The following is a 14,827-nucleotide window of genomic DNA, read 5'->3' as shown; positions in this document are numbered from 1 at the left end:
GAGAGAGAGAGAGAGAGAGAGAGGGAGAGAGAGAGAGAGAGCATTGTGAATGCATGTTCTTCTGTATACATTGCATTTTGACAGAGAGAGGAAAACTGCTGTTTTGGTCTGTTAATTAAGGCACTAAAGGGCAGGTTGGTACTCAGTATGTATGAAGGTCTTTGCACACCGTTAGACAGAAAGGGTTACAGTACTGAGACAAAGACTTGGCTGACCATTCCTCTGCCTGATACTGCTTATCATGCATTCCCCCCTTAGAATACCATGCCAGTTTTACACATTGACATTGAGTCAATTACATTAAGCCTTGGCACATTGGCACAGCATGGCTACCTCTTTACCCCTGACTCTCTGAGAGAGAGAGAGAGAGAGAGAGAGAGAGAGAGAGAGAGAGAGAGAGAGAGAGAGAGAGAGAGAGAGAGAGAGAGAGAGAGAGAGAGAGAGAGAGAAGAGAGAGAGAGAATGAGAGAGAGAGAGAGAGAGAGAGAGAGAGAGAGAGAGAGAGAGAGAGAGAGAGAGAGAGAAAGAGAGAGAGAGAGAGAGAGAGAGAGAGAGAGAGAGAGAGACACAGAGTTTCCAATCTGTTCTGTTTTCAATCTCTTCAGTACGACTTATGACTCAGAACAGGAATCATAGTGAGAGAGATAAATAGCTCCCACTTGAACAGGAAATAGAGTCACAGTGTGCTATTATCCAACAAACTTAGATTTCAGATGTATAGTCTGCAATCATGTTTCAACAATGGCCTCCCTCCTGCTAAGAGTATGACTATCTGAGTTACCAGGGTACTTTTCTCTCAACTTAGCAATTATAACTTGTAGCAAGTTCTCACTCCACTCCATGGTGGGTACAGCAATTAGACTGCAAAAGTGTTCTTCATCACAGTGTAGAGGGAGAAAACTAATTGGTTTATTATGTAGAAAACGAGAGAATGAGAAAAAAAATACACAGGCAAACTGCCCTACCCAGTCTGTCAGCCCTACGTCATTACAGTTAATGACCAGAGGTGAAAACTGGAGCAGTTTGGATAAACAAAAAGCAGCTGAAATCCAAAATGGCCACCTAGTTTCTTCTACTCTGTCTTCTAATGTCAGGATCCCTCATTTGACTGACAGCCACAGATTACATGTCATTGGAGGGATTCATGGATTCAAGGATTCATTGTCACTCAGAAACCTACTCTGTCACACATTACTCTTCTCTCTAGTAACAAGAGTGACAGTACAGAAGCCACTGACCCCTGCTTAGCGTCCAGTCATCTCTCTCTCCCATAGGACCCTTACTAAAGAGCAGAGAAAAGCTTCCCTCTCATTTCGGTCCGGATGAATCAATCCAGTAATGAACACAGATTGGGCAGCAAGCTCTTCATCTGTGGTAAATGCCTTACTAAATCCCTTCAGGGCTTTCCTCTAAATCCACTGCAGATGGCCACTGTCACACACCTACAGTGGATCCTGCCGTAACTCACAATCCACACTATTAGAGACTAGCAAAGCTGGGTCTAATACATGTCTCAAATACTTGAACTGCACTTGAGCTGCACTAGTTTACCTGGTACAACGGCACCAACAGTGTGAACTCCAACCTAGCTCAAGCTCACTTTAAATACTTTCAAAGATCTGACAAGCATATCATTTTGAACCTATTTTTCAACCACATTATTTTGTGGTCCAAAATTGTAGTCTTGTACTTACGTCACTGGCTAGTACACTACACCTTCTGGCGAAGCCGGGGTCAGGTGCAGGTACAACACGCTTAACAGGTGTCTGATGGGAGAAAAAAGCAACCAAACGTGAATAGTGTTATCAAACACATCCAGAAGAACTTCATTCTGACACAGACACTAATTACACATCAATCCAGAATTCTGTAAACAGGCCAAATGTAGTTAATTAGATTCCCATTTGTAGTATTAATAACAATCCTTCTGCCGCTTTACCACCTGCCAGCTGCCAAGGTCACCTGAGAGACACACAGAGGGGAAGCAGTGGCACAGTTTCTCACCTCGGTTTCCCCTCCCAAGGCCTGGTTGCCCGTCTCCTCACCCACTGGTGCCCCCGCATCGTCCATCCAGGTGACTTTTGGGGTAAAAGCAGTAAAATCACACAGAAACAGATGAAACAGAGACAGCTCAGGAGTAGTCGGTAAAAGAGAATGTGGTCGACCTAACTTGTCCTGTCCCTGACTCTGTACACCTCCTCCCTGGGTGCTCTCTGTTGGGTACTCCTTATCTCTCGCCTGCCTTCCAGAATTAGACCCCACTTGTAGCGTTATCGTTAGCGATGCCATTTATGTGAATCAGAGGGCTAGTGTGTGTGTGTGTATGTGTAAGGGTATGTGTGTGTGTGTCTTTGTGTGTGTGTGTGTGTGTGTGTGTGTGTGTGAGAGAGAGAGTGGATACAGAGAAGGTGTCGCACACTGAAAGGAATGTTCCAGTCCAGACCTCTCTCCCTTCTCTATCCCCTTCATCACTCGTTTGTTTCTCACTTTGGAGGAGTTGAGGTTCTTTGTACTTAAGTACTTAAGACAGTGAGAGACCTGAGACTTCTTCTGTGTATTTCTGACATTCAATGTCCTTCATTTTCACCTGTGGTCCTCAGTTAGTAGCGGCCTCAAGCCCTTAAGGGCCCCTAGAGAAGGATGCCTCTGCTTCTGCAATGGGGGGGGGGTTCAGAAGCTCTTCCCTATTCTAGCTGCATGTTGTCATGTGCATGTGACAGGCTCTTATCTCTACGTCAGAACTGTCAGAGCTTTCAGAGCTGTTAGAGCTGTTAGAGCTGTTAGAGCTGTTAGAGCTGTTAGAGCTGTTAGAACAGAGCTGTTAGAGCTGTTAGAGCTGTTAGAGCTGTTAGAGCTGTCAGAACAGAGCTGAATAGAGCATTCTCTTATCTACAGCCACACAACAACAGCCCTCACTGGCCACAGAGCTGTAGGACAGAGTACCACAGCCTCAATGCTCTAATGTTGACTTGATAGGCTACTGTACTGGCCAGGGATAAGACAAACACAAGGATCATCTGAATGCCCATTGAACTACAGCATGAAGCCCTCAGGAAGCGTACCCCTATTCAGATGAAGCAGGAGAGAGAGAGAGAGAGAGAGAGAGAGAGAGAGAGAGAGAGAGAGAGAGAGAGAGAGAGAGAGAGAGAGAGAGAGAGAGAGAGAGGAGAGAGGAAATGCTGTCCTGCTGTCGAATGCTCTCTTCTAACACGACTTCGTCTTGGCCCCTGTGATTGGTTTCACTGAACTGCAGTCTGTCAGACACATTGTCAATAGCAGATTTTGGGTTGGCATACAGAGACTCACAGAGAGAACATGGGATAGGGATGTACAGTAGTTGTTGTGGGAAGTAAATACTCATGACTTCCCTATGTGGTCCATGCAGCAACAAGTGTAGGGCACTACAATAGCTTCATTGTGTAGGTGGTTGGTACAGAAACATCCCATCTTGTGATGATAAGATTTTAGTTTCACTTGTTTTTCAATTGACCAGCTTACCGTATCCGATTTATAGGGCTAGGTTTTTCTGACTGAAATCAGTCAGAACCAAACTGTCTTCCCGTCCACCCACACTAACCACAGCTGGAGCACCACTCCACAATCAGAAGGGGCTCTGAATGGGAGCGTGGTCCCAAAACACATCCCATGAGTGTGTTACACACACACACACACACACACACACACACACACACACACACACACACACACACACACACCTCCTGGAGAGGAGTGACAGAGTGACTGTTGGGACAGGGTCTTACATGCAAGACCAGCGGGACAACACAGCACAGGAATTGCGTGTGTGTGTGTTTGTGTGTGTGTATGTGTGTGTGTGTGTGTGTGTGTGTGCGCCTTGAAATGACCTTGAGACGCCCCTGGGTAGCATCGTAAAGGAAGTGATGTCATCCAAGACTCTAGCATCAACATAAAGTGTGCTATCTCTCGGCCCTAGGCACAAGGTTATCGCTGTAGAAAAAACGGTTTAACCATTGTGTCAGTAAAGGTCAGTAAAGGTCACAGTAAAGGTCACTCTATGCTGTCGCCTGCCTGACATTGGTAGGATGATGTCACACACTCAATATTCATTTACAACACAGCATTCTGCGACCCCTACATTTCTCCTTCACCAACAGAGTTATGCACATTGCATATTGGGAGGCCAATAGAGGACCTGGGTACTGGGCAACGATTAAACCATCCATCACTTTAGCTAATTGGATGCAGTCGTACGGAGCCGAAGGCAACGGTGTCTGCAGCTCTGTAGGTCTGGAGAAGAAAAGCCCATATAAGCTCCAGTTTGTATGATCACCTGACACACAGTATGACGTTGTATAGACAGATGAGCAGCACACTGACTATGAGAGAGTCATCCATCAGTCACATAAGGCTGCTTTGGCAAATGATAGGTTGGAGTCGATGTGGTTAGAGTGATGTGGGTCCCAATAGTCTCTGCTCTTCTGAAAACGATTGATGGAGGCTATTTCATTTCTCTATGACAGACTTTCTACATGTGAGAGTGTGAGAGTGAGTTGGACTAGGTAACAGGGGTAGTGTGTCCATTCATCCTGCTGTACTGGAGCATCCAGTGGCAGTGGGTGGGGAGAGCCGACAGGATGTGTATTAGCTTGTTAATAGAGCATCATATGCTGGTTAAATAGAACAGCCATCTGGCCTCTAAGTTCCCTGTTTTAAAGAGGGAAACAGAAATCCAGAACCCAAACAAATCCAACAAAACGTCCCCTACTGACCTTCTAAACCCTCAGAGGGTCCTCAACAACAACAACAACAACAGCAACAACAACAACAGCAACAGGAACAACAACAACAACAACAACAACAACAACAACAACAATCTTTACACCAGAATGTCTTACTTCGTCACAAACATCCCTGAAGTCCAGATCTTGCGGTGGGAGGGGATGGGAGTTCTTATAATAACTCCATGCATGTTGTTGCCATGTTGTTGTCATGGCGTCTGTGTTTGATAACAGGGTTGGACTGGCGGGTGAGGCGATGGCAAGCCCAGATGTGGGAAAGGAACCACACAAGAGGGATATGGGGTGGAGGTGGGGGTGGGGCAATGTCTGTGGGGGGGGGGGGTGTATTTTTGGGGCAAACTCACTCTATTCCTGTCTACAGGCAAGACACAGAAACAGGGGGGTATTCCATGTACGTTGATTAGTATATTCACGATTAATTTACGAGAACTTACATAATTACAATGGTGTTTGAAGCCTTTCTGACTAGTAAATGATGTTCTTCTAGCATTGTAACTGGACCCTGGATTTGGCATAGATTATTATTTCTTATGATTACTGATGGATAGATGATTCACTTACTTAGACAGATGTATATATTGTAAATCGATTTGCATGAAGGCTTCGGTTAAATGTAAAAAAATAAACATTATCGAACCAGCAACCTTCGGACAACTAGCTGGCTGCCTTAACCCCTGCACGAAACACACCACTGCAATATCTATCACCCTATCAAATTATCTATCTATCTCGTAAAATAAATATTTCCCAAAAGACACTTGACAGAACTGTCGTTCGGGATTTAGTTTTCACCTGTGAGACATTTTTGACACACGTCTTACTGAAACCAGACCGTAAACCTGGTCGCTACCACGTTTGTTCTGAAGGATTGGTTGCATAGAAACCAAGCAGCGGATTATTTGAGCCACATTCATGGAACAGAACATTCATGGAACAGAACATTCATGGAACGGAAATTATCGCAAATGATCAAAACTAGTCTCGATTGTCTCTAACCGCCCTTCGTGGAATAGGGCCCAGAAGTATTAGGGACGTGATATGAATAAACAACTGTTTGTAAATAGGGATGCTCCGATCTGGATTTTTGGGGCCGATACCGATCACCGATTTTTTTCCTCAAGATCAACCGATACCGATACTGATACCGATTTTAAAAAAAAATACATAACTGTAGGCCTACTGACTGGATAGCCTACATATTTTTTGCTTTTTAGACAAAAGTTTTGATCCATTAGGCACCAAGCAAACGCAGACCCATTTTTATGGCATAGTAAAGGTCTGGCCTATCACCCAGTTAGGGCCTGAAGCCCAAGTCAGTCGATATGGCTGTATAAAAGACATCATAAACGTGGCCTTCATGGTTTACATACTGTTACGTCCTCCTATGTTTTCTGTTCAGTTATCTGTCTTCCCCAGGAAAAAAAAAAGGGAAAAAAAGAAGAAAAAAAATCGGTTTTTGCGATCGGCCATTTTTGTCGATCACCGATCGAGTCATTTGGAGTGAAATCGGCCGATTTAAATCGGTGGCCGATAAATCGGAGCATCCCTATTTGTAAACAACTTGCTGCATTGTGTGTAGGATGGGAGGCTTGTGCTGTATGATACACTGTGTTGATAAGTTCATTCCAATCAAACCAAATGCGAACTTCATACAACTAATAACTCCAGTTTTTAATTAAACAGATTCATCACGGTTGTTGCTTATGAGAAGGCATCTCTGTAGACTCAACCTGAGGGTCGTCGCTAAAGGACAATCCAGGGTTATTTTGCTAAATCCTGTGAGATTTATGAAATAATCCAGCCTACTCTCGCATACTTCTCGCGAAGACTGGATTTTCCTTCAGTTACGTTGCTAGAATACCCCCCTGGCCGTCCTCTAGATGGTACACAGCTTTCTGTTCCAGGCCATTTAAGAAAGAGACACAGATGTCAGTGTTTGAGTGTCTCTCACAGAGGCATGAACCAACAATGGACACAACACGCATGCGTGCACAGACACTCACGCACACGCACACATGCACACACACACACACACACACACACACACACACACACACACACACACACACACACACACACTTAGCTAGAGAGCTAGACCCGAGAGGGATGTAGCGTAGCAGTACTCTGGGGTTGGATTTATACAGTGGAATAATGTGATCACATGGTCAGGTGAGTAGGTGAGTTGGCCCAGTGCAGCTTACCTAGATCAGCAGCAGGTCAACAGGTCCAGGTCCTCCACAACAAATACAGCTGGAACTCCTGTGCACACAGCCTTATCCTCCCCCGAATGACCTGTACTGTACCAGAGGCAGCACAAATGAGGCAACACGTGACATACTGTACATACATTCAAATACATACTACTAGTAATTGCCATGCAATCAACTTGTCAGTCATTTGTGGTTTGGTACTTTATGCTCTAGGGAAGGGGTTCAGTGCCTTGCTCAAGGGCTCCTCGACACGTGGCCAGCCGGGGTTGGAACCTCCTGAGCCACTGCCGCCCCAGCTACAGTATAGGCCCCTGTACAGAGGATGGGACAGATGGAACAGTAGTTATTCCACAAGATGGAACAGTATTTATTCCACCTTGCCTTCTCATAGGCTCAGTGGAATTGTTTTGGGAGAAACGCCGTTATAGATAACTGAAGACAAGGTGACTGGAGTAATGAAGATTGCTCACCTGATGCGGTTGTTGAGATGTGGTGAGGACAATCTTGACTGGCGGGATGCCACATCATCAGTGATGCTTAAAGGCACTTGCTCTATTGCCGTGGGTTCCATCTACACCAGCTGTGAAGGTCGCTCATGTACTTAACAGTCTGTGTGTGTGTGTGTGTGTGTGTGTGTGTAAGTGTGTATTTGTGTGTGTAAGTGTGTAAGTGTGTGTGAGTGTGTGTGTGTGTGTGTGTGTGTGTGTGTGTGTGTGTGTGTGTGTGTGTGTGTGTGTGTGTGAGCAGCAGCTCAGTCACGCTGTAATAAAACACCCTCCTCTCCACTGGTAATACTGGAGTGCAGGGATGCAGCCAGGTACATCACATACAGTATGAATAGAACAGTGTGTGTGTGTGTGTGTGTGTGTGTGTGTGTGTGTGTGTGTGTGTGTGTGTGTGTGTGTGTGTGTGTGTGTTATGAATGTGGACTCTAATGTGGATTCTAATGTGGTGGGTTGCTTTTTTGGATAGGGATTTTGGATAGAGAATAGAGAACACACGGAGAGTCTGTGTGTATGTGTGTGTGTGTGTGTGTGTGTGTATGTGTGTGTGTGTGTGTGTGTGTGTGTGTGTGAGGGACAACTTGCGTAAATGCCTCACATATAAAACCAATCAAATACCTTGCTTGGGTGCAGCTAAAAATAAATAATTACACTTTTAAATGTTGCAAGCTAGCTTTGGCAACAACTCCTTGCAAAATAGTCCTACCCGGTTGGAAAAGACGTCGCACATACGTAACAACAAGTAGCTGTTCTACGGGCATGTGGGGGGAGGTTCCATGGAATGTAACATCCAATGAAATTGAGAGCTCACTCTCCCGTCGCTCTGTTCAGTTCAATCCCAGCCAGATCGGCGAATCTTCAATTCCCCAGACGTCCAAATGAGGCGTGAGAATGACGTGATTTGAAGGTATGGCTACGAAAGACTATAGATAGCTGTGTCTAGTTATACATTTTCAATGGTGTGATAAACATATTCAATTGTGTGATTACCGCTCAGTGATCAAAATGCACCCTCTTTTTCACATGTTCGCTCAGCTTTCACACTCCATTTCTTAGTAGACTCTCAACTCACATGTCCCCACGTACACTCCCTACGTATACCATCTCACTCTCACACACACACACACACACACATCCACACACACACACACACACACACACACACTTACATACACACATACTCTCTCTCGCTCTCTCTCACACAGACACGAACACACAGTACAGACACTTTCCTCCTCCAACCTCTCCATTGCATAACATTATTGACAAAACTACCCCACAGGAGTAACAAGGACAGGAAGAGGAAAAATGAGGTAACCATGGCGACCATGGGAATTGCAGAGGAAGTGAGGTCATACATTACTGATCTGTTCCTGGGTCTTTCTCAGTCTCTGCAGTTCTGGGGTGTCGGACATGATGCTGAAGCCCCGCCCTTTACTGTCCTCAAAGTCCTTCTTGTATTTCACCTAAGAGACACGAGAGACAGAAGTGACAAGAAGGGACAGAAAAAACAAGAAGAGCTTAATGCCATGAAACATTGGCAAGTTCCTTTCTTTCAGAGCTTTCATGATTCGCATTGACAGATGGATTTGGCAGTATATAGCCTGTGTGTGTGTGTGTGTGTGTGTGAGTGTGAGTGTGAGTGTGAGTGTGAGTGTGAGTGTGAGTGTGAGTGTGAGTGTGAGTGTGAGTGTGAGTGTGAGTGTGAGTGTGAGTGTGAGTGTGAGTGTGAGTGTAAGTGTGTGCGTGCTTGCGTGGTGTGTGCGTGCGTGCGTGCGTGCATGTGTGTAATACAAACAGAACAGAATGGTAGATTTCTAAAGGGAACATTTGAATACAATCAATTGAATGGGGAAGTGTGTCCAAACTTTTGACTGGTACTGTAGTTCTGAGCTGATCTAATTCTATAAAAAAAACTTCCAAGTCTTACCAGACATACAGTGCAGTAAGCTCTGACATAACATAGGCCATTTACCTGATGCTTTTACCCAAAGCAACTTACATTGCAGTGAGCGCATACAAACCTAAGCGTCGTTAGCACCTTGCTCTACCAACTGAGCCACAGCGGGCCTTAATCCATTCATACAGCACGCCTGATTCTTATCATTATAGTGAAGTAGAATAATTACACTGTTCAAGGGCACAGCTAGACCCACTAATACATTCTTACGTCACCAGACTGCTAAAGGAGCTGGAGAAGAACCCTCAGCTATTGTCATTTCAGAAGCAAGCTACTGTCGGACTCCAGATCTGCGCAGGTGTGTGTTTTAACCAACTTCTATGACAAGGCATTAGTGTGGCCAGACATTCATGGTCATAGAAGTTGGTTAAAGCATAGAGGCTATGATGTAAATGCTCATTTCACCCACTGATCTACAGTATATTCATATCTACAGTAGGTTACAATATCTTCTTAGGTTTACCATCCAACAGAAATCAAATGGCTGTGAGCTCTGTGGAGTGTCTTGAGGTCTCAACTTTGATGTCAGTTTAGATGCAATAAGATGAATGATGGTTGGTCGTCTCCTGAACAACAGCTCCTGATTTAAATACTGTGGTTTTTAGGATGATATAAAAGCATTTAGCATCTTTCACTAAATAAGCACAGACTCAACAATTACTTGCACATAATGATAATCCCATTGGAGTCAGATTATCAATATTAGATTTAGCTTTGCTATCATGTAAATATAGCCGAAAGCCTCTGCCAAACATACATGTAGAAACAGATATGAATCTAAATCCATCTACAGTTTCACCAGAGAGTCCTGGCATCTTTCTGCCCTTCGCTGGTTACATATTATCCTATGATCCGCAGGCTTTGCTACTGTTACATGATCCTCAAACAAGTGATTTATGACTCATCTCATTAGCCTGTCAAATGAGTACAGTGAGGAACAGGCTGGTAAACACACACACACTCTGCTCTGCTCTGAGGTGTTTCTCTAACGAGGACTGGGGGAGGACTGTAGGTAGCCGTGTACTAGCATCTCATATACTGTAGTATATGCATTATGAATCCATTCTACATTACTTATAATATATAGTGCTATAGCGGGCACTGCTTCCACTGTGTGTGTGTGTGTGTGTGTGTGTGTCTGTGTGTGTGCGTGTGTGTGTGTGCGTGTGTGTGTGTGTGTGTGTGTGTGCGTGTATGTGTGCGTGTGTGTGTGTGTGTGTGTGTGTGCATGTGTGTGCGTGTATGTGTGTGCGTTTGTGTGTGTGTGCGTGTGTGTGTGTATGTGTGTGTGTATGTGTACTGTATGAATCTCAAAGGAAAGGACAGGATACTGTGGGACGAAGCCTGGCTCTCCTGTGACGACCACGTCCCCTCCCTCACACTGACCCTCTAAGTGTGAGCGCAGCGGGCAGGGGGAAATGACTGTCGTAAATCTCTCCCCCATAAAGGACCGTGTTGGGCAATAACAGTCCTTTAGTACTGCAACCATGTCCAGAGCAGGGAGAGACAGCAATAATTCACGCATGTACACACACACACACACACACACACACACACAGTCACACACACACACACACACACACACACACATTTACATTTATGTTTTTGGCATTTAGCAGACGCCTTTATCCAAAGCGCCTTACAACAAATATATATCTAAGTATGTGAATCATCTATCACACACACACACACACACACACACACACACACACACACACACACACACACATGGACTGCTATGACACATACAGAGCTGGCAATTCTGCTCTGTAGATGCCATGACTTTGAGGGGTCAGTTTGACACAAATAAACATACTGAAAAAAATATATTAATACATATACATGTAATAATACATCATGACTGAATAGGATTTAGTTCGGAATGATTTCTCAGTCTGAGCTATTTAGATAGATAGATAAATAGATAGAGGGAGAGCGAGAGAGGTAGGCAGGCAGACAGCCAGGCAGGCAGGCAGGTAGGCAGGTAGATAGATAGATCTTCGAGGAGAAATTAACAACAAACAAACAACAACAACAACAAAATAAAGTGACAATTGAATAACAGAATAAAATAAAAATAAAAAATTCCATAAATATACATCTGAAACATTATACAGTAACACAGTATTTCCCTCTGTGTCTCTAACACAGAGTACCTCAGACCGTCTGGTCACACAGAGTGCAAATTCACAGCATTGAGGGGGTTGTTGGCAACACTAGTGTACACACACACACGCACACACACACACACACACACACACACACACACACACACACACTGTATGCAATGCAGCAGCACCCAATGTGCTCAGTGACCGTGTCAGGGTCACTCAGCCATCAAGGACAGGACACCCCACATACACTCACACATACACACACACAAACACACACACACACACACACACACACACACTCAAAGTGGACAAAGACATAGTATTGCCCCCTACGTATGCCAGCTGATAGACAAAAGCAGTGGTTGCAGATCAGGCGTGAACACACAGACAACACTGTCTCTTCTTGTCAGACAAACAAGAATATGTCAGCTAGTAGACACACACACACACACACACACACACACTCACACACACACACACACACACACACACACACACTCACACTGTAAGACTCAACATAAATGAGTGATGGGCACTCGGAGGTGAAAACAAGGGGTCAGAGAAGCAGCTTCAACATTGAGACTGAGAGACAGTGTTCACTTCATCTACAAATGAGAAGCTACATACAATAGGGCCAGATTCAATCAAACCAAATGTGGCAGAGTCTGTGCAGTATTCTATGTTTAAAATATTGACTTACTCTATAATAAAAACTGCAAGTCCTCCAAATATGTTCTCACGTAGAAAGGAAAATCTAAGCTACCGTGTAAATAATGAAGTGCGCGTTTGATTGAAACCACTAATCCCCGCAGTATGAAAGTCATATCTGTGAAGTGGCTCTAGTCCAGCGCTTTGATTGCCAATTGCAATGCCAGCAGTATCATTGTGTGTGCGCGTGTGTTAGCGTGTGTGCGTGTGTGTGTGTGTGTGTGTGTGTGTGTGTTTGCATGTGTGCGTGTGCGTGAGTGTGTGTGTGTGTGTGTGTGTGTGTGTGTGTGAAATCCCCCCTGTCCATGGCCTTGAAGACAGCATGCTTCCTTCTGGAGACCACTGAGTGGACATCTGTCCCCTACGTTCACTCCCCTGAACTCCCAGTCTGCTGTTGCTGATGCTTCTGACACACACACACACACACACAAACAAATGCACACACACACACACACACACACACGCACGCATACACATACACACACACACACACACACACACACACACACACGCAGGCACGTGACGTAATTCATCATGACCATTTCAGATTCGAAAACACAACCAGAGTTGCGCGTTCCAAGTTGCCTGGCTCTATCCTACCGTACACTTGCTCTATCTACTTAGTGAGACTACATCCATTAGTCATATGCTTGGGACACACCAGAGGCAAGGCAGAGGAGAGAACAGCAGCAATGGTGGTTAATTCAAGCATGAGGAGTGACATCATAAGAGTGGGACAGAGCTGAGCTGGGAATATGATTGGTCCCCCCTCTAGGATATATCTGGGTGTGTTCGTAATTTCGCTCTGAGAGCGCGGGAGGGAGCATACACTGGGTTCAACGTCATAGAGCGACCAAGTCGTTTGATTGGACGAGAGGCATTCCATGAACGCTGATCAGATTTCTGGAGCGAATTTACAAACGCAGCCTAAGAGTGCTTAAGCTTGGTCCTGCAGTGGGACTGTTCAACCAAGTTCAGGCCAGGTTCAACCCAGTTGAGGAGGAGGAACAGGAAGGACAGCACAGAGACCCTGGCCTAGAGGGGCTGTGTGGTTTTCTGGGGGTTAGGGTTAGGCAGACAACCCTAGCAGATACACTAGGGCCTAGTGACTAGACTGAGAGGGACCTCTACAGACAGACAATGTACAGCAGCATCTCTGTGCCCAGGAACGTTTTTTTTTCTTTTTTCGGCTTGCTTGCTTTTTGGGGGTCTACGGTCACGTCAATACAATTGTTTTAAGTGGTTCCTCTCTCCAGGGATTGTTACTTGGCAGTGTCCGTTTAGGATTGCTATGAAATTATCACTAAACAAGCTTTTATGTTGTTTATTTTCATTTTTAACCTAAATGTATGTTCTACTAATTTGTTGTAATTTTCATCTATGCTTTTTTTTTTGTAAGATTTTATTTTCCATTTTATTTTTACTTGACAAACATCACAATACATCACAGCTTGACAAACATCACAACACATCTCAACTTGACATACATCACAACGCATCACAACTTGACATACATCACCACACATCACACCTTGATATACATCACAACACATCACAACTTGACAAACATCACAACATATCACACCTTGACAAACATCACAACACATCCTAACATCCCAAAGCCCCACTTTTTTTAAACCGTCTAAAGTTTATCCCAGTTTACCCCCTATACTTATCTAACTAATATTTCTAATGCATAATCTAATTAATCTCTTAGTACTATGTTTCTTGCACTATCTTTACGTCTTAGCTAAGGCCTTCACTATCTCTCCCCATATCTTTTCAAACTGATCTTTCTTATTATTGTCTATGGCTAAATTCTTCTCTGTATTGGTATAATAAAGAATTTCGTTTTTCCATTGTTGTAGTGTTGGAGGTTTACTTGATTTCCAACTTCCAAGTATTAGTTTTTAAAATATAAATAATTTTCATCTATGCTGTTGGTTGCTACATCCTTCATTAGTCGCAGCGTAAAAGCAAATTTAGTCTGACAAACAGCAGATTTCTCCAAACCCTAACCCTAAACCCTAACCCTAACCGTAACCCTCATATGTCATTCCAATCCGTAAAAGAGCTGTAGCTTCCTCTGAGAGATCTGCAGCTGAGTCCTTTAAGCCAATCAGATTAGGCACATCAAGCTTCACTAATCTATCAGCTCCCAGATGAGTGACTTCAGGCGTCGCTAACCTCATTACTGACGCACCGCCGCCTGGGAGAATGTGGTCCAGGATGAAGAATGGCTTTTTTGTATGTGTGGCGAAGCCAAGATGGTATTTTTCCCATCCGCTGTCACAGTTTGTGTGTGTGTGTGTGTGTGTGTGTGTTTGTGTGTGTGTGTGTGTGTGTGTGTGCGTGTGTGTGTATGTGCATGTGTGTGTGTGTGTGTGTGCGTGCATGTGTGCGTGCGTGTGTGCGTGTGAGTGTGTGCGTGTGTGCGTGTGAGTGTGTGCGTGTGAGCGTGCGTGCGTGCGATAACATCCTAATCTACTGATACAGTGAGATTGGACGGACGTTCTCATACTTAATGACGAAGTGTTAACTGTACATTACGTAA

The 14,827-nt window shown here is 44.5% G+C and overlaps 1 protein-coding gene across 2 annotated transcripts in view; it reads right to left on the bottom strand.

Annotated features, from left to right (window-relative positions):
* LOC308169655 (LIM zinc-binding domain-containing Nebulette-like) overlaps positions 1 to 14,827 on the bottom strand; it is a gene marked incomplete at both ends in the record, with an annotated part of 74,431 nt that overhangs the window by 40,742 nt on the left and 18,862 nt on the right. For both annotated transcript variants that reach the window (XM_080544368.1, XM_080544369.1), the window contains one exon: positions 8,850 to 8,957. In XM_080544368.1, coding sequence (XP_080400494.1) covers positions 8,850 to 8,957 — 108 coding nt within the window. The remainder of the gene's footprint in view (positions 1 to 8,849; positions 8,958 to 14,827) is intronic.

This window comes from Nansenia antarctica (genome assembly GCF_963989245.1).
Source record: "Nansenia antarctica genome assembly, chromosome: 13".
Classification (NCBI taxonomy): Eukaryota; Metazoa; Chordata; class Actinopteri; order Argentiniformes; family Microstomatidae; genus Nansenia; species Nansenia antarctica.
The sequence above is the reverse complement of the archived record's forward strand: the minus strand, read 5'-3'. Positions and strand labels throughout refer to the sequence as shown.